Source organism: Porites lutea, chromosome 13 (genome assembly GCF_958299795.1).
Source record: "Porites lutea chromosome 13, jaPorLute2.1, whole genome shotgun sequence".
NCBI classification, from domain to species: domain Eukaryota; kingdom Metazoa; phylum Cnidaria; class Anthozoa; order Scleractinia; family Poritidae; genus Porites; species Porites lutea.
This window is the reverse complement of record NC_133213.1, coordinates 17430019-17450303: the sequence shown is the minus strand read 5'-3', so window position 1 is coordinate 17450303 and position 20285 is coordinate 17430019. Positions and strand designations below refer to the sequence as shown.

General features: G+C 42.6%; 1 protein-coding gene across 1 annotated transcript; it reads left to right on the top strand.

The window, feature by feature from the left end:
• The first annotated feature begins 312 nt into the window (after positions 1-312).
• LOC140922635 (uncharacterized) lies at positions 313-18463 on the top strand. The gene is made up of 11 exons (XM_073372620.1): positions 313-4335; positions 4460-4637; positions 5159-5444; positions 5999-6249; positions 7373-7601; positions 7935-8479; positions 12959-13684; positions 14108-15038; positions 15565-15752; positions 16138-16743; positions 17853-18463. The coding sequence occupies exons 1-11, from the start codon at positions 323-325 to the stop codon at positions 18264-18266; spliced, it is 8367 nt and encodes a 2788-aa protein (XP_073228721.1). The 5' UTR covers positions 313-322; the 3' UTR covers positions 18267-18463.
• Positions 18464-20285: the final 1822 nt, after the last annotated feature.

Genomic DNA, 20285 nt, shown 5'->3' with positions numbered 1-20285 from the left:
GGGCGAAAGACAAGTGGACATGAGGGAGTCCATTTCCAACCTCGTACTCATGTTCCACTTCCACACCGACTTGACCACGCAGTTTCCTAAAAGACCCTTAAATCTTTTTATGCAACTGTATTTATAAATGAGGTTACAGTAGTTTCGAAAATTAACTGACTTTATTTCAGATCAAAACTTGCTCAAAGTATCATAAAAAAGACAATTCTACTTATCCGAGGCATGTGCGATTCACTCCATGTGACTGGTCGGGTTAATCATTCTTACTTTTTCCCTGCAGTCTTTCAAGTCTTTTGAGAAATTTTAAAGAAGCTCATCGATAATGGCTTCCTACAGAAGAGGCCAGCTTACACTTTATTGCAACAAATGCAACACCCTTCTGGCCACGTCCGACATCTTAATGTTGGCCAGCATACCACCGACACAGACGCACATAGCTGTAAGAAACGAACACGAGGAGACAGTCTATGAGAAGGTGCGAAAAATCCCCAATTCGGATCCCAAGAGAGTTGGTTTTAGTCCGTACAGAATACTCTGCAAACAATGCGGTGATGTTATCGGAACAGTCAGCATTATTGAAGAAGCAACACTGATTTGTTTCAAGACAGAAAAGATTCACTTCAGGCGAGGATACGAACAAATTAAAGGGAAGAAGTTAAAGCAGATTAAGGATAAAATTATACAGTATGGCCTTGAAGTCGTTAATGTTTCGCAGCTGAGAGGAGCGATTTCACGGGCAGTCACGCATACACGGACACCAACACAACCTCTTGTCTATTGTGACGTCAACTTCAGTGCAGATGAAATTTTATCCTTGACAAAAGATGCACCCAGAGGATACCAACGAGAGCTCTTCTTACAGGCCATACGCGGGAATACGCTGGTCTACTTGCCCACGGGCTCAGGAAAGACGCTGATAGCAGCAATGGTTTTGAGCTGTATGAAGAAGCTTAACCCGGACAAATTGATGGTGTTCCTTGTTGACAGAATCCCCCTGGTTTACCAGCAGAGTGAATATGTCAAGTCACAGGTACCAGATTTAAGGGTGGAGATACTGGCCGGGGATATCGGACGTTTCCCAGGGGATAAATCACGTTGGATAGCAACCATTCAAGCGCTTTCGGAAAACAAGATCGATCTTCTCGTGATGACGAGTCAAATTCTCATAAATCTGATGGCTGATGAGTGCCCTGTATTGCGCATGTCCGATATATCGGTACTGGTTTTTGACGAGGCACACCATTGTTTGGGAAACCACAGCTACAATCAAATTATGAGAGATTACTACAAAACCACGAGCAACAAGTTTAAGCCGCTGGTGCTGGCGCTGACTGCATCTCCCGCCGGAGCAGACAAGCTGGAAACCACACAGACGAAAATCGAAGAACTGCTTTCAAATCTGAGTGCATGCGCGCGCATGCCTTTGAGGTCAGGTGATCTGGAGTTGTACTGGAACCGACCACAAACATCCTATCATGTTGTTCCTTTGAACGGGAAGCAACAACTTCTTCAATCCTCAGTGGTATCGTATGTTGAATCCCTGACGAAGATGATCGAAGACGAAGCAGGAAGTCCTCGCGCGCTTGACAGATTATCCATTTTAACCCCATCTTATCGTGGCGCCATGCGCAAGCTGATGGAACGTTGCCATGGTGACCAGAGCCGAGTAAGAGGACTGGCACTTGGGGAACATGCCATGCACATGCTGAGTGTGATAGAGATCAACAATATTCTGGGCAACGAGTATGCGGTTGATTGCATCGAAGATTGCATCAGGCAGATGCAGACTGCCACTTCGCCAATGGAGAAACTGAAGAAAAAACTCATTGGTTCCTTGAATCAGTTGAAGACTCTGGAATTATCGATCAAAGACCTTAAGCGCATTTCAAGTCTGTTCACATTTAGTGACAGGTATCAATATCTTGTCAAGGAACTTCAGAACTTCATTCGCAAAGTTCAAGAAGACGAAACGTCCAGGGCAATTGTCTTCGTCAAGATGCGAAAGACTGCATACAAACTTGGTGAGCGGATCAGGCAAGAAGCTAGAATTCAAGCTCATCTTAACCCAGCTTTCCTTGTAGGTCATGGACAGGCAAGTGATGGAATGGACTGGAGAGGAGAGCAGGAAGAGGTTTTAAAGAAGTTCCGCTCAGGCGAGGTTAAAGTACTGGTCAGCACCAGCGTGCTGGAGGAAGGCCTGGATGTGCCAGTATGCAACCTTGTTGTCCGTTTTGACAGCGCCCTCACTTTGCGGGCGCTAGTCCAGAGTCGCGGACGCGCTTCTCGCCGGCCGGATAGCAAGTTTGTCGTAATCTGTAGTGATGCAAAGGAACAAACGGATGCGTTTGATGCAATTAAGAAGGAGAAGAACATGGAGCAAGCCATGAGGATACAGCAACTGTGGAATTCCTCTAGTAGCCCCTTGCAAGGCGAGTCCTTTGGTTGCCACTTGAAGAAACCCGACTTCAGCCCTCCTGCTGAACCGGTGGAAGCTCCGTACCAGGATCAGCCGCTGGAGCAGGAGCCCACTGCTGAAGATGAAGACATGGGAATTGAGTACAGAAATAGTCCAATGACAATCCATGAAAGGGGGGAAAGCTTGGCTTCGGGAGGACCCAGAAAGAGAAAGAAAAAGTACATTCCCAATGTGACGGTTTCCATACACAATGTAATTGTTGGAAGAGAGAGCAAGGAAATTGGATTTCTCACAGAGTTCTTTGAAGCGCACTTCGAAGTAAAATCACTAAAAAGCGAACGTATTGAGGCAGCAGTGGCAGTGGCGAAGGACGAAGCGTGTGATAGAAGCCTTACATCGGGCGTTCTTCGACTGAATCTAGAGCCGCTTGAAAATCAAGATTTTCGCTCCAAGGAGAAATTTTTTACTCATATTGCCGAGTCTTGGTGTTCTCGTTCTAAAAAACTGCGAAACCAAACAGAGAAACTTTGGCTTCGCCGTGCTGATGCCGTTAGGAATCACAAACGTAAACCAGTGCTGGTGATTAAACCAGATACCATGGTTCTGGGATATTTTATTAATCAAGCCAGTTTCTGTGTCCATTGGCCTTTTAATCCCAGGTTTGAAAACATTCGCGTTGCTTTTGAACATGACTTGCGAACGATGCTGGTTTGTTTCACGGTTCCCAATCGTTTAACCCAGTGGAAGGTAGATTTGTACAAACTTCAGATTCGTTACAGCGAGCTGCACGAATTCGTGTTGGTGGATAAAGCGAAATCTTCCTCATTCCACCAAACCTATATAACACTGAGGCACCCTCCTCGCATGTTCAAGGCAAAAAGTTTCATTAAAAAAGACCAAGCTGACGATGGAGAAGAAAACGACTTTGAGGAATGGTACTTTGAGGATGACGACTACGATTTTGACGACGACCCCGATCGTCACCTTAGCGACGAATCAGCTGGCAGCTCCGAAGATGAACGAAGTAACATCGGAATTGAAGCTTCGCAAGAAGACCAGAAACCCGATAATGCAGCTCTACTTACGAGTTCGGATATCGCAAGCATCGATGAAGTGGTGAACTGGGAGCGTGTTACCGAAATAGAGGATAGCGGAGATGCATTTGGCCTATGCTGTACTTACAACTTCACTTTTAAAGCCAGCGAATGGGACGAGGTCAAAGAAGTTCTAAGAACAATCGCGAAATACGACAAGAAGGCCTTTTTTGCCTCAATGCAAAAGTCAACAAGACGATTGCCAGTTGTGAATTTCCCCGAAGAGCTGCCTTTCAGCGTCAAATACACTGCACAATGCCTCCTACATTCTTTTCCGTTTATCAGAGGGAGATTGACCCACGACTTTAACAACATATTAGGTAGCAAGCCTGAAAAAATTGTTTTGGTCGCCTTAGAAAAACTCGCTGCTGCCCTTCAACGGAATAGTTTTTGTGACCCAGAAGCAACGTTTAAAAGGCTCCTTGATGAGAAGGATTTTAAAGCCGGTGGAATGTTAAAGCAACTCATTCCTTCCCAGTGCGCGTTGATTAAGCGCATGGTCATTACCCCCACGCGCCTGCTGCTCTACACGCCGGAAGTGATGTCCAAGAATCGCGTGCTGAGAAATTACAACACTGATCAGTTTCTGTGTGTCAATATCCGCGATGAAGACTTCTCGAGGCTTTCATCAGCTGGAGGAAGCATTGAGAAGATTTTGGAACGCGTTAAACAGACTTTGGATAGCGGGGTATTAGCAGGCGGGGACTGGTTTTATTATCTTGGTTCCTCCAATAGCCAACTGAGAAACCACGGCTGTTGGTTCGTTCGACCCAGTCCACACCCGGAGGAGATTCGACAATGGATGGGCGACTTCAGCAAAATAAGGTAAATAAAAATAATGTAAGACAGTCTTGAATGTTTTATAACTTGAATTTGTTCTTCGAAGCTTTTTTTTATTACTTTAGTGATTCACGCTTTCTTGTGTTTGATCAAGTGTTTTCTCTAACAGATGCGTAGCAATTTTCATGGCTCGTATGGGGCAGTGTTTCTCAACATCCATGGACGCTGTGGGCATAGATGTCAACGAAGGAACGTCCTGGGATATGGATAAGGATATTGAAACACCTGATGGTGGTTACTGCTTCTCAGATGGTGTGGGAAGGATTTCTGACCCACTTGCAAAGAAGGTAGGAAAGACGCCGTTAAGATGAATCAACAGTTTACTCTCTTGGCCCACACAACCATTTTTTCTCAAGTAGTTCACATTAACTGAATTTTTATTGCATTTGAACAGCGAGTTTAACGCCTAAAAAACTCATTTGACAGAACAGACAGCAAACAAAATTACCAGGTATCATCTCTACAGATACAGGCTATTTTAACCTTCCGAATCACTCTAGCCAAACCATGACAATCTGCGGTCTTTCCCTTCACCAAGGCGACACAGCGCGAGGCAAAAAACTTAATTCGGAAAACTAAATCTTCAATGGGCGCTTTTCACTCAACTAACTATCTAATAATCAATATTTCTCGTGTAACCATGCTCCCACCAAAAGCATCGCTCCACCAGTCGAAGTCTAAACGAAACACAGCCCACGATTGGTTGGGGTGCTTTGACAAAGGAATTACGCTCTTCGATCTTTTTACGCTGATGAATCTGCTTAATCAGTTTATTTGATAAAACCAAAGTTTCTGTTCTATATCACAGGTTGCCAGAAAGATTTCTAAAAATTACGTGCCATCTGCGATTCAAATTCGATTTGCTGGCTGTAAAGGGGTGTTGACGCTTGATCCTACACTTCCAGGGAAGAAAGCAGTTTTTCGACCGAGCATGCGCAAATTCGAGAGTCCGCACCGCCGTCTAGAGGTTCTACAGACGTCACGCCCTCAGGTTGTCTTTCTAAACCATCAGCTAATAATGCTCTTGTCCAACCTTGGTGTCCCGGATGAAGTGTTTCTCAATTTGCAGCGCGCAATGTTAGACAGACTTGCAGGTAAGGGAGTACCTCAAAGCTCAGAAGTTAGACCTAACCTTTTAGCTTTCTAGGCGGACGCTTTTTCGCGCGTTTTTGAATACACGGCTGATGTATTTAGCGAGTCCTTTTGATCGGCTTTTCCGGTATCCATATGGACAGTGCAGAAAAACCAGGGATACTTACTAATTACTCGGAAAAACCGGAAAATCCGGTTGAAAAATCAAAAGGCTCATGCCTTTCCGTTTGGAAGGCTACAGAAAGTATGAACTGTCATTTGAGGTGATGGAAGCTTTCTCCCACCACGTCAAATATTATAGTTTTATGTTTATGCTCAAGTTTTTCATCCGCGTGATTTGTGTAAATGGTAAGCAGCCCAGCATTCCATGACACCAGTGGGCACAACGTGGAAATATTCAGCTCTTTCCCGCGTAACATGACAGAAAAAGCCAATAAAAAGCATGGCCACCCTATCTTTTTTCAAGTTTTGTGTAGCACCTAAGTTTCTTTCTGCATGGTAAGGAGGAGCAAAATCAAAGTGTTTCTACAACCAGTGACTTTTTTTCTCTGTAAAGGAATGCTAGTTAACGAACGTCTAGCTGTTCAACAAATGGTATCTGGGGCCAAGACAGGAATTGGCTATATGCGCTTGTCAGAAGCGGGAATGCAGCTGACCACTGAGCCCTTTTTCAAGTCGCTGTTGGTGGCACTTTATAAGGACCGGATGCAGAATCTACTGAGTCGAGCCCGCATTCTTTTACCACCAGCGGAAGCTCGACTTATGATTGGTGTCATGGATGAAACAGGGATTCTGCAGCCAGGCGAGGTAAGGTTGGAAATTGATAAAACGAAAAATTTATTAATCGATAGTGGAAGTATGGCAAAAAGTTTCTGTCTGTAGCAGTTCTGATTAGACCTCGGCTGATCAATGAATCAATCCTATTTCTAAGGACCCTTTTCAGTATTTTACTCAAGATATTCTGCCTGCCATATTCTGCGTGGTTTCACTTTAGCGAGATGATCTGAGCAAAGTGCCCAGTTGCGCTTTTAGAGAATGTTTGACAGTCTCTCCTAATTACTCTATTGTAGTGCACTAATTCTCTCAAAGAATCCTACAGATCAATTTTATCCTTAAATGATTAAGCACAAGGTCCTGACACTAGTATTTCAGGAATCAGTTGGATAACCAGCGCTGTTTAGAAATAATCGGACAGATAAAGTTTTTAAGCAGTCTGCTGCACAGCTCTTTGTACAATAACAACCAAGAAGGTCCAAAACAAACGTTCAAGACGACTCCCAAATTTTACTTGCATTACACCACTTTGAAATATAACCAAAAAGGTTTCATTTGAATTGTCACACTACAGGACCTCATCCAAAGAATAAAAAGTTAGAAGCACCTTGTGCAGCATTAAAAAACGGCACCAAAGGAAAGTACAGCTCAGTAGATTTCATCTGAAACTTTGGGATTCCATCCACAGAATCAAAAGTTAGAACGACCTGGTACATCATAATAGACAATACCCCAGGAAAGTACTACTCAGTAGCTTTCATCTGAATGGTCGCACTTTAGGATTCCATCCACAAACTTAAAAGCTAGTCAGAACCCAGTGAGAGCCACAGTACCACGGGAAAGTACTGCTCAGTAACTTTTATTCAGAATGGCTACACATTGGAGTATTTTAGTATTTTATCCACAGACTCAAACGTTAGAACCATCTTGTACAGCATAATAAACAGTACAACAGGAAAGTACTGCTCAGAAGCTTTCATTTGAATGGTCACACTTTAGAATTTCGAACTTAAACGCAATAGTAAGAACTGCGATACCTATCGCCATAACAAAATTAATTGAAAATGTGAAATTCAATGGGAATTATAGAGCTGATTTTTACTATTGAAGATGATTACTCTTCTTTACAAATAAATTACTTTTGTCTATTTTTAAGGTATTTGTGCAGTATTCCGCAATGTCCTCGGATCCTGATCATGAAGGAGAATTCAGCAGAACAGCTCAACAGACTCTCACAGGACCTGTGGTAGTGACCAGAAATCCATGCCTTCATCCAGGAGATGTGAGACTGCTGACCGCAGTATATGCACCTCAGCTGGCTCATTTGGTGGACTGTGTCGTATTTCCAAATCATGGACCCCGTCCCCACCCTAGTGAGATGGCAGGTATAACTTACACTCATAGTGATGGCGACAACTTTAGAAACAAGTTTTTTTTAAATGTTTATTTATGTACTTGTACTCAGCGTTATTCCTAACGTATTTGAAGAAAAAAAGGCAAAGGCAACCGAAAAAATGAGAAATTACAAAACTTGTGCTTAATATTTTCAGACTTTCCCAAATAAAAGCTTAGATAAAACATCCCGATTTCATTATGGTCACACTGTTAACAAGAAGCGTCTCAATCAGCCCGAATAACTTCATTTTAATCATTGTAATTATAATGATAATGCTGAAGAAATAGGACCCTACTAAAATTATAAATGTTTCTTCCTTAAGGCGGTGATCTTGACGGTGATTTGTACTTTGTTTGTTGGATGAAAGACCTTCTGCCGCGAAGAAAACTTTTCCCGCCAATGAACTACAAATCGCCTCCAAAACGGCAACATTTTGGACCAATCACAACCCGTGAAATGACCGAGTTTGTCGCTGAGTACATCCGGTTTGATCAGCTTGGCGAGATTGACAACGCTCACAAAGCCCAGGCAGATTCCCTTGAGGGAGGGGTGGAAGCGTCACTTTGCCTTACGTTGGCAGAGCTTCACTCGCTAGCAGTTGATGCGCCGAAGACCGGGGACTGGCCCAAGATGCCGAAAGAAGCCAAGGTCTCGGTTTTTCCAGACTTTATGATGAAGTCCGACAAGCCAAGCTATCCTTCAGAGAAGGTTTTAGGCAAGCTGTATCGTGAGTGCAGAGCGTTTAAGGATAGCATCGCGCGTGATGTCCCTCTTAATAAACCTCACATTGTCCCAGACTTGTTGGTACCAAACTTTCAAAAGTATCAAGAGGAGGCAAAGAGCATTTACGAGGAGTATTCTAACCAGGTATTACGATTTATTTCCAACAGTCACATTTTAGTAGTAAGTCAATCTCCATCATTACGACCCTTTCAGAATTGTTAAGGGACCGTTTTTCTGTTTTGCGAGAACACAAAAAAGTTCTAAACAAAATGCGCATGCGTAGAGAGTTGATAGAGTGTGCCTCTTCCCCATTCTCGTCCCCAGAGCCCGTCGTTTCTTGGTCACGTGGTCCGTTACGAATTAAGCCGACTGGCTCCGGGCACGAGAATGGCCTCTTCCCAGGGTATTTCGTTTATCCTCTCTACGTCACGTCGAAAAAGTGACGCTGGATTTCGAGAGAGATCCCGAAAGCCTGGCTTTAATGGCCAGTTTACAGATATTTAAAGTTTTGAAATAACGATATAGCAACCAATTTCACCGAAGTCACGGTTCGAATCCCGGGAAGCCTGAAAATTTTCAGGTCTTCTTTTCGCAAGTGTATAAGTTGTGTATTTAACTCTTACTGCGATGATATTCTCTGCACTTAAGAATAGTTTTCGTTGCAAAAAAAAATGCTTTTTGTATATCTCAACGTTGGATAAATTGTGAAGTACCTTTCTGGAGGCTTTAAAGTTTTCACCGTTATTCGGTACATTGTAACTCTTCTATATAAGGGGTTACTACAGTTTTCAGATGAAAACTATCGACTTTTTCAAACTGGAACATTTTTAGCAACTGAAGGCGGGTATCTACTGAAGGTCTCTACCCCTTTTTGGGTGCTCACACTATATTTCGCGTTATACTTCGCAATAAAATGTTTTAGAAGGAAAAAATTAAGGATAATTTACATCAATTGTAGTGATTAACAGTTCAGAAGAGGCCTTTAGTTGCTAATGAGGTTAAAAGGGGTTGACAGGCTAAACACGACTCCCGCTGTTTCGTGATGTAATAGGTCTTTGACCTTTAGAGTTTAGCTCTAACAAGTATGTCTTTTAGAGATTTTCCTCTCCTTTAGGAGATGAGAGGTGGTTCTCTGTATATTTCTCTCAGCATTGGTTGGTTTTCGATTAAATGCCACTTGCTCATTAAAATATTTTTAAGGTTAGGCACTGATGGATTGTACTGTGTGACAAAAGGAATTAATCCGTTTTTCACTTTTTGCGGTTTTTGTTGAAGTGCCGACTTTCTATCTGTAAATTTGACCTCTGCGAGGGCTTTGTTTACCAGATTATCTGGATAGTCTCGGACACGCAAGTGTGATCTGAAATGTTTAACGTTTTCTTCAAATGTTGCCTTTGAAGAGTCGGTTCTAAGAAGCCTAAGGGCTCCGCCTTTGATAAAACCTTTTTTCACGCCTGGAGCGTGACAGGAGGAAAAATGCGTGTATTGAAATGTCTCAGTCGGTTTAAAGTGCGTACGGATGTCAAAGAAGATTGAATCTTTGTAGAATCTCTCGACTTTAAAGATAGTAGTGTCTAGGAAGTTTGTTTTCTCTTCTGATATTTCAGCCGTGAATTTTATGGTAGGATGGTGCCTGTTTGCTACTAAAATGAATTGGTCTATTTCCTCTCTGTTTGTGTCCCACAGGGAGAACACGTCATCGATGTATCTTTTCCACTCGAGGGGTTTTATCTTGCTTTTATTGATAATTTCTGTTTCTACCGCGGACATAAAGATGTTGGCAAAAGCAACTGCCACTTTTCTTCCCATTGCGGTACCATGAGTCTGGAGATAGTTTCTTCCATTGAACTGGAAGGAGTTCTCCTGTAGTATAAGTCTAAGCAAGCCTCTGAGTGAATTTGTAGGAATGGGTGTGTCGTTCTTATAGAAGGCTTCATATGCTTTGCATACAGTGTTTATTCCTTCTTCTTGAGGAATATTGGTGTACAGGTTGGCAACATCCATTGAAACTAGGATTGCGTTGTTTGGAACTTTCTTCTTTTCTATAAAGTTGATAAACTGAGTGGTATCTTTGAGGTAGGATTTTTGTACTTTAGCGATAGGCTGTAGGATGTGGTCTAAAAATGATGATATACGTTCTGTTGGGCCATCGCAGCCCGAAATTATAGGTCTACCAGTTAAAACTGGTTTGTGAATCTTTGTTAGCGTGTAAAATAATGGTATACGCGGTGGGCTAGGTGTTTGAGAAAGCCACTTCTTGGTCATTGCGTCTATATGATTTCCCTGGTGGAGATCATTGATTATCTCTTCTACTCTTCGAGAGGTTTCTTGGACCATTGGTGTTTCGAGGGGCATGTAGTTTTTTCTATCATCAAGCTGAACTTGGCCCTCTTGTATTTTATCTGTTTTGTTCATGATGACCGTTGTTGTGCCCTTGTCTGCCTTTTTTATGATTATTTCTGAGTTTGATCTCAATTCTCTAAGCGCTTTACGCTCTTTGAAAGGCAAGTTATTTCGTGGCTTAATTAGTTCAATCTCAGCGAGTTGAACTTTAACTTCCTCTAAATAAGCTTCTAGCGCAACTGATTGTTGAACTGGAGGTTCCCAGTTTGATTTAACGTGAAAGGGGTGTTGTTCACTCTCCTTGTCGTGAAAAATATATCGGAGGCGCATTCGCCTCGCGAACTGTTTAAAGTCTAGCAGCAATTGTTGCCGGATGCGATTCTCTTCTAGAACCGGTGTTTGGATAAAATTCAACCCCTTTGATAGTCAGTTGTTCTGATCAGTTGTCATTTTGCAATTTGAGAGGTTTTTAATGTATCTTTGGTTAAACTGAGTGTTTATCCTGTTTGTGTCTCGCCTCCTATTGCTTATTCGCGAGTGGTTTTTTTCATTTCTGATTTTTCGTTTTTCTTTCTCCCTCCCTTTGATTGAAGAGTCAGTAAATACACAGGGATAAGATTCACTTGCTTTATTTTGTAAAGCTTTCATCATTTCTTCCACTTTCTTGATTTTGTTTGTTAGCTCTGTAGCTAAAACTAGTGCATTCTCAGTGCGGTTTTCTTTTTCCGGTCGTGGCTGGTTCTTAATTTGATGAGGATTGTTCGTTTTCTTTCCTCTGGTTACGTTTGGTCTTTGCTCCAATTGTTTGAGCTTGATTTTGTTGCTCTCTGCCCGTCTGTAGTGGTAGCGTGTCAACGCGCCGATAAGTTTCTGTTCAGCTTCTCTGCGGATGTGGCTGATGTCACTTTTGAATTCATCGTCCGGCACGATGTTGACTCGTACGTTGTACCTCAGGTCTTTAGGGCACGTTTTCTTCTCGGTGTGTGCCTTCAGTTTCTTAATAGACGATTCGGATTTTTCAACTTTCTTTTCCAGAGTAGAGGCGCTGTATCTGTTATAGCGAGGTCTCTTGTTGGGGATGTTGTCTTTCCTTCCTTCTCTGGGGCGGCGCTTACGGTCGGGCGGCCGTTGGCCACTTTCAAAATCGCTATCTGATGCTAACAGCGCATCTTCGTTATTGTCTATGTTGCTTTGACCTGATTTGGAAGGTCCCGGCACAAGCATGCCATCTTCGTTGAGTGTTTGGTTCATTCTCAAACGAGACTCGAGTTTCGATTCTTTAGCGAATGTTTTCAGTTGTTTCTATGTTGCGTCTCTCAGGAATGTCAGTAAAGCCTGTTAACATTCCGTGGCAAATGTACGTGTTGCTGTTTTTATATTCATACTTGCTGTGAGGATCGAAAGTTCTGGCTCGCCATTGGTTGTTTGTATAGACCAATGGGAGACCGGGGATTTCGATCCGAATGTAGTTGTGTTTCCTTCAAGGTCGTTTTTTCTGCTTTACAGATGTAAAGGTCTTAATTGTCATGTCGAGTATAAGGTACGGAATAGTACAGATGTGCATGTAAATGTCTCGCTATTCCATTTCAGCTTGCTTTCTCTCTGAAAACTTTAGCAGACTGTGTAGTAGAAGTCTAGCACGAAGCGGGACGGAGCACTGTCTAAAAATATCGCAACGAGGTTAAAAGGGGTTGACAGGCTAAACACGACTCCCGCTGTTTCGTGATGTAATGGGTCTTTGACCTTTAGAGTTTAGCTCTAACAAGTATGTCTTTTAGAGATTTTCCTCTCCTGTAGGAGATGAGAGGTGGTTCTCTGTATATTCCTCTCAGCATTGGTTGGTTTTCAATTAAATGCCACTTGCTCATTAAAATATTTTTAAGGTTAGGCACTGATGGATTGTACTGTGTGACAAAAGGCATTAATCTGTTTTTCACTTTTTGCGGTTTTCGTTGAAGTGCCGACTTTCTATCTGTAAATTTAACCACTGCGCGGGCTTTGTTTACCAGATTATCTGGATAGTCTCGGACACGCAAGTGTGATCTGAAATGTTTAACGTTTTCTTCAAATGTTGCCTTTGAAGAGTTGGTTAAGGATAATTTACATCAATTGTAGTGATTAACAGTTCAGAAGAGGCCTTTAGTTGCTAAAAATGTTCCCGTTTAAAAAAGTCGACAGTTTTCATCCGAAAAGTGTAGTAAGCCACCTTAAGTCATTGAAAATGTTTCATATGTTTTTCGTTAGTTATTAAAGAGGTCATGCGGTTTTTGTTTTACCCAGCTCCACGCATTGATGAACTTGTATGGCATTGAAAGCGAGGGTGAACTTCTCTCAGGCTGTTTTTCGAAACTGCATTCTCGCCTTGGAAGAGAAAAAGTGGAGATCGCCGAAATCGTAAGCAAAATTCTAGCGAAAATGCGCGAAAACTTCCGAAAAAAGTTCTTCGAAGAGTTCGATCTGGCCGAAGATGACCGAGGGTCCAGCGAAGCTATTTCCGAAGAATTGCAACAGAAGGCATCGGCGTGGTATTACGTTGCATACAGTCACTCGAGAGTCGCCAAGGAATCAGAGAATTCTTCAGACGACCCCATTCCGCAGTTTCTCAGCTTCCCGTGGCTTGTGGATGACGTCATGCTTTCAATTCGACTTAGTAAGGTTTGTGAAGAACAAGACTCACAAAGCGTGGTCACTTCAATCAGTGACAGTGTCATCAAACTGTTTGACTATGAAAGAGATTCACTGGTACAAGGTTTTCACGACAGGATACAGAAAAAAAGTGTAATATCACGTTCACTTCCGGGTGTTACTTTGGCCATGTTTGGCTCCTCAGCGACATTTCTCTTCCGGCAAGACTCTGACCTTGACCTTTGCGTTATTTATCCCACGCACATCGCTCTTCGACAAAAGCTTGGACGAAACGATCAGATCACCGTGCTCAAAACCTTACTCCCAGCCTTAAGTAATCTGTTTAAGCATGCGCGGTTGGTGGATCATGCCCGGGTGCCGGTGAGTGTTCATTCTTATACCTAGTGTTGCGATCCTTTGGCCAGCGCCACAAGTCGCTTTATAGCGCTAGCCGCTAGTCAAAAGGATGGCGGTGCATCTCTCTTTGACCCTCAGATAAAAATTTACTGCAATTTAGCGGCCAAGGAGGGGGTTTACCTGAGATGTGAAAATTCTAAGGATTGGTTGATTTACGCTCTTTTTCTCGTTGATTTGTTGGAGTTCTGCATTGAAATTGTGATAGCTATAACGAACTAGAAAAAGGAAGATACAGTCAGTGGATACCACTTTCCAGGTGACTTGCTATGCGCATGCGCATAGTACTGGTCATTCCACGGATGGTATCTGAGTACCTCCTTCTATCTTTTGTTTTAACTTTGAATTATTTTTACTTCTTAATATGATCATATCCATATTAAATTCCAGGTGATTGCCTGTGACAATCCTGCAAAGCGATCTGGCTCACTGGCAAGCGTTAAAGGTGATGTTACCGCTTCATGCGATGGCCTTCTGAAAGCCATTGTCTTATCGAGCTACATTAAATCATACCCAGCTCTTCTACCTGTTCTCCGTCTTCTTATGAACTGGGGTCAAGTGACGGGTCTCTTGGGGCACGGGGTAGACGCGGGAATCAAGTCGAACTTGTTAACGTTCCTATTTCTGATATTCTGCGTTTCCAAAGGACTGGTGAATGATTTCAGTTGGGAACATGTTTGGAACCGGTGTTTTCAAATTGCGACTGGCAGAATCAATGATGCAGTGCTGAAACAAGAATGGGACAGGGTTATGAGCTCTTTTCAATCAACAGAAACCTCGGATGCTAAGAAAAGTGGTCCACTGATTCTGGGCGATCAGCAAATAGGCGAGATTCTACTCACATTTTTTCAAGCCTACAACGCAACCCTCGACTTGGCAATCCCACAAACCTTCGCTTCCTTACTGGGCGTGCGCAAACTTGAAGAACTTCTTGACTCAGAGCATCTGCGGCTCCTTAAAGAACACATGCAACGCGCATTTCATCTTCTGGCGCTTTATGGCGATGCGGAAGTGCTCCTCACCATAAGCGCTTCGGAAATCGATCGCGTCATATTTCTATCTCAGGCACTGTCTTACACCATGGCCGGTTCAGAAAGGCATAACGCTTTTGAACTCTCGAAAAAGACTGGTGCGAGGGTAACCATTCGTCCCAGTCTCCCGGGATCAGGATTTGGCCTTGTTTTACAAGCTATTGGTACCGAGTCCGCTGTGGCGTCAGTGGAACGGGCGCTAAATGCCATGGCGACGCAGGCACTGCGCAACAAGGCAGCGGTTATGTCAGTGTGTTTTGTTAAGGAAGCTAAACACATGATTTTTGAAGGTAACATGTCTTCTTCATTAAGGGGCGGTGGATAAGTGTCCTGACAATTTTGTTTGGCCATAATCATTTGCTGTCCAAATATCCCTATAACATCCCTTATTGTGAACATACAAAATTTTCCTTTCCGGGGGGGGGGGAATAATGAAAGACCAAATAGCATCAAGCATTCAACTTTCGACCTCATCAAAGAAGCGGATTAGTTCTTTAGCAACCGGAAGTGACATCATACATCAGTCAAGAATGAGTATACAATATTCTGATAAGTGATTACTCCCTCTCGCGCTCTCATTTCTCCATATTTTTCTCCTTCCTCAAATTTTCGTTTCCACGTTCTAAAAAAAAAGTTGTGTCGAGTAGTACCAAAGTCAGCCCAATAAATTATGATAGTTTTTTGTTTAGAGAGCTTCAAATATAAGTGAAGCATTGTGTACCCTCCATCCCAGGGCCCCCGTCTCTTTTCTCCGGGTGGAAGTGGAGAAAAGAGACCCTGGGAACAAGGTTGGCAATCGTGTTGGTCTATTTTAAGGTTGCCTAAGCGATGACGACGGTGTCACCTTGGTACCGTACTATGGAAATCATCACCCCACTCATGATAGTCTGGCTTTGTACGTACCCATGTTAGCAAGCCCGAGGTCTGGACTGCGCAGAATCGGAGCGGCTTACACGCGACATGAGTTCCTGAGCTTCTCAGAGAGATTTCATACTCAAGTGCAGGTATTACGATTGTCGGATCAGTAAGAGATAAACTGGCCACCACTCCCCTCCCCTAACTTTTTATTTCGGGCAAAATGGTGGCGCTTTGCGCAGGCGTCATGTATTTGCTTCGAGATTTGATTGGCTTGTTTGATTGTCTCACAAGCGCCCTGATTGAGCACAGTAATAACGTTGGTTTCAAATCAAAATTGCTCCAAGGCGAATTGTATTGTGGGTCAAACTTTAGAGTCAATGAATAAAATCATATGGAAAACTTTTAGATGAAAAGTACTTTGTTTTCTTAGAAATGTCACAAAACGAAAATAGAGCTTGGTCTTGAATTTGAAGGGGAAAACGATTCTTTAAGCTGTCAATAATCTCGTTTTTTTAAATCATTTCTTTTTAGGTAATTGAGAGGGATTTTGTGCCTACAATTCATGGTGAAATGGAATTTGCCATTCATTTTGGGCGTCTATACGTGTTGAACGTTCCAAAGTCCTTTACAGAGGACACCGAAGCGCCGAGCGTGCGTATGTTTCAGACAAATCTCACGCGAGGCTACAAACCAAGGCCAAGCGTCTTGTCCGCCCCTCGAAACGTTAGAAAATATGGCAGATCGCGCGTCATCTGTACTGGGGGGAAATTAAAAACCCGATTACACAGGATGCGAAAGGGAATCGAAGTAACAAAGGACGGAAAGAAAATCCCTAAAGAAAAAGCATCCCGAAGTTCCTTCTTTACTGTCGTTTCAGCGCAAGAGAAAGTTGACAGTTTCTTATCCCAGCGTGGCTTTTCAGTTCACGCGGAATCTGCAGAGAAGTACTCGGTTGAAATTCACACCGATCACGAGTTTTTAGTGATAACGGACAAAGCTTTTAACTTTCTCGAGATTAGGTTGCCAAAGTTACGATGGTGTGCGGTGGATGTCAAGAGGGCATGGAAGGAAAACCCTGAGGAACATGACATGACCGATTTGGACGGAGTTGAGACTGATGTGCGTTTTGTTCTGCAGGTACTGAATAAATGAACAGTAGTTTCCTTTTATTGTTGTTGCCATTTAACAATTTGTTTAAAATGGGTACTACAAATTACTGTAAAGTATTCTTCCCAGTAACTGTCTAAGAAAACATGTCAGTTAGACTGTGACAGCTGGTCTACGTCCCCCACTCTTTTTGAACAATATAATGGGTTTCTTTCACGTACCCTTCTAATTGATACTCATCTATGGATGAAGGCATGGCCACCAATCTAATGTCACCACCCAAAGCTTAAAGACGCGATCGTTTGAACTGCTGAACTGAAGAAGGGTCTGAATCACAACCACACAAATAGAGCAGCCAGCATAACAATCTTACCGGATTATTTAGAGACCTTGGTTACTGGTACGGTGAGGGTCTGAACTCGCGGCCTTTCGCTTAGCAGACCGACATTCTTCCAACCGAGATAACTGGGAGGCGCCTAAGTAGTTTTTATTTGAATTGTCAAGCTTTAGCATTTTGTCCGCAGACGCAAACTTAAAGTTAGAACCACCTTGTAGAGCATAATAAACAACATCACAGAAAAGTACTGCTCAGTAGCTTTCATTTGAATGGTCACACTTTAGGATTTCATCCACAGATTTAAAAGTTTGAACCACCTTGTAGAGCGTAATAAACAGGATCACAGGAAAGTACTGCTCAGTAGCGTTCATTTGAATCAGGGTCACACTACAGGATTTCATCCACAAAGTCAAAGTTAGAACTATCTTGTGTAGCATAACAAACTGTACTACAACAAAGTACTGCTCGGTAGCTTCCATTTTTAAGGATGTCATTCACACACTCAAAAATAGAACCACCATGCACAGCATAATAAACAGTACCACAAAAGAGTGCTTTCATTTGACTGATCACACTTTAGGATTTCAACGACAGACTCAACAGTAAGAATCTGTTAGAACCTTATAAACAGCACTCATTTGTGTAACCGAGGTAACACCTTCGCATTTCATCCACAGATTGACCAAAAAGTTAAAACCACCTTAATGAGCGTATAGACTCAGAAGTTCGACATAAAGCCCCTGAACCTTCTTCTCCCCTTCTGCTGATCTTTTTTATGATGGCCGTTTTACTTTTACTGCAGACCCGTCGTTCGTTGCGCCCAGATGACATCCGGGGATCTAATTATGAGCAGTACCGGGATGCATTGCAGCCTCAACCTCATCGGCAATCCACCCGAAGTCCATTCGTAGTGAAACCGGAAATTTGGAAGGAGGTAGCTATGATTCGTCACAAGAAATCCCGGATATATCGGGTCAAGGATTCCACGTGTACTGCAAGCGAGTTTAAGAAATCACTCAGTGTCAGTGTGAACGAGGTTACAGAGTATTCTCGTCCCACTAAGCACGCTTCTACCTTTAGCAAAGTGTTCACACGGTGTGAAGTCGCTGTCAAAGCCGGTTTACCTACTACCTGGAGCAACAAGGAGTCGCTAGAACAGTTGTTGAGGGACATTTGGGCGTTCGGGTTTGCTTTCGCCTCTCATATGTCCGATTAGAGCTCTACAAAGATGTACTGATGTCTGATATACAGTACTACAAAAGTAAAATTTAAGACTATATGACGGAACTCTCCGGGAGGAACGAGCCTCTTTCCATTGTCTCTTGCAAAGCAAGGGGGAGACAAGTATTCAGGGGCACCCAACGAGAATATAGTTCAAAACCACTTAAACATAGCATTGCTAAACGTATTTTAGTATTTAAACGGTAAATGTAGGCATATTTTTATCCCCTAAAACTTTTTCATCTGTTCGGATTTCCTAGCTGTAAGTCTAGTGATCCGGAAACTGGATCAAAACTTACCTTTTCGAAAATTTCAGCCAGAAAAAAGGCTCCCAAAAATTCTAGGTGACATTTTTAGGGTAAAAATCCGTTAAAAATGGACAATTATACCATTTTTTAGATGTTCGAAAATCCTAGTAGAGGCAGGCAAGCAAGAAATTTAACAACAAATGTTACGAATCTCAAATCGTCTTCCGAACAGATATTTTCCGAAAACTGACGTTGGGTGCTCCTGGACTATTAGGAGCAGTATTCAATTATTTACACTAGTAGCAATGAAAGTTTGTTAAAGAGTGGTCCAGATTCCAATTCGTGTATTATACAGTCGAATCTCCACTAACGGTCACCTCTCTACAATGGCCACTTTTGACGGAGAGTCCATACATTGACTCTTGCATTTGTTTAAACCTGACTCTACAAAGGCCACTTTCCACTGTACCCAAGATGGCCGTTGTGGAGAGGTTCAACTGTATCACATGGTTTTAACCCTTTAATTAAACCCTAATATGAAAACTGAGATTCTCATTTACTGTTCCTATACTTTTTGAATAGAAGTAGTGGGGAGAATTTGTTGAAATATCAGTGAGACATATCTTCCCTGATCATGACCTCAATTCTCATGACCACTCTGTTTTCTAAAGCAATGATATTATTAGGAGAAATTTCATGCTGATCACTTTTAGGGCTTAAAGGGTGAAGGCAACAGAGACCGTGTGTGATATATCACATGGTTTTAACGTAAAAACGAGGCAAGCAGGTTGCGTAAAAACAAAGTAAATTTTCGCAACAGAGAAAATGGACGCTAATCTTTATTTTTTACCCCATAACAAAGATAGGACGCGGTTTGTCGACCGCAGCAGGTCTCGAGCAGCATTAAAGGTCGCTGAAGAAACAAACGAAACTTTTAGTTACATGAAACCAGTAAATCATTCTCTGATTTAGGAGAACATTTTATTTTTAGTTTTAATATTGAGTTCATAGCAACCTAGTCCCTTTAAGGGAAAAAAAAGAAGTATATATACGTACACTATACATCCTTTATCGTTTAATGTTCTAAGCTTAGTAACAACCTTATTGGTGAAATACTAGTAAGTAGCTTAGTCCCCAGGCGTTTTCGGCTCTGTCATTCCTGGACTCTACCATGAGCTGTGACGTCACCAAGAGAAGAGAACGAGAACCGAGAACGCCCGCTCTCTCTCAGACTTCGCGCGGACAACGGATCAAGAGAGAACGCCTAGGGACTAGGCTGACTAGTAAGTAATGTTATTTAAATGAAACGCCAGAAATACGAGGCAAGGTTTCATCTGGAGGGAGGGGGGGGGGGATACTCCCTTACACAAGTCATATAGGTATGTGCCGCCCCAAAAGGTAGGATTTTTGCGTCGCTTTGGTCTGAAAACGGGTATAGATTTTGCCCATTTTGGTCTGGAATTGGGTATGGTGCACAAGGGAACTACGGTTGTGTATCAATGTGTTCGTCGTTTCAATTCCTAATGAATAAGAAAGAGAGTGTAATATGCGAATTCGAAATGGACTTTAAGAAATATTTATGTTGCAATGATGACATATCTTTTATGAAAACTTGTAATGTTGCGTTTTGAGACCAACTCCGGGTGTAAAAACGGGTGCGGAAAATGACATTTTTGTTCTGAAATAGGGTCAGAATTTGGAGAACCGTGCGGCACATCCACCCCCCCCCCCCCCCCCCCCCCTTAACAACAATTTCCAGGAGTACC

Excerpts from the sequence above, each read along its gene's own strand:
- LOC140922635 (XM_073372620.1), top strand. The coding sequence starts at position 323 with ATGGCTTCCTACAGAAGAGGCCAGCTTACACTTTATTGCAACAAATGC. Across the intron at positions 4,638-5,158 it reads CTGACCCACTTGCAAAGAAG|GTTGCCAGAAAGATTTCTAA; the intron begins GTAGGAAAGACG and ends TCTATATCACAG. Across the intron at positions 13,685-14,107 it reads TGGATCATGCCCGGGTGCCG|GTGATTGCCTGTGACAATCC; the intron begins GTGAGTGTTCAT and ends ATTAAATTCCAG.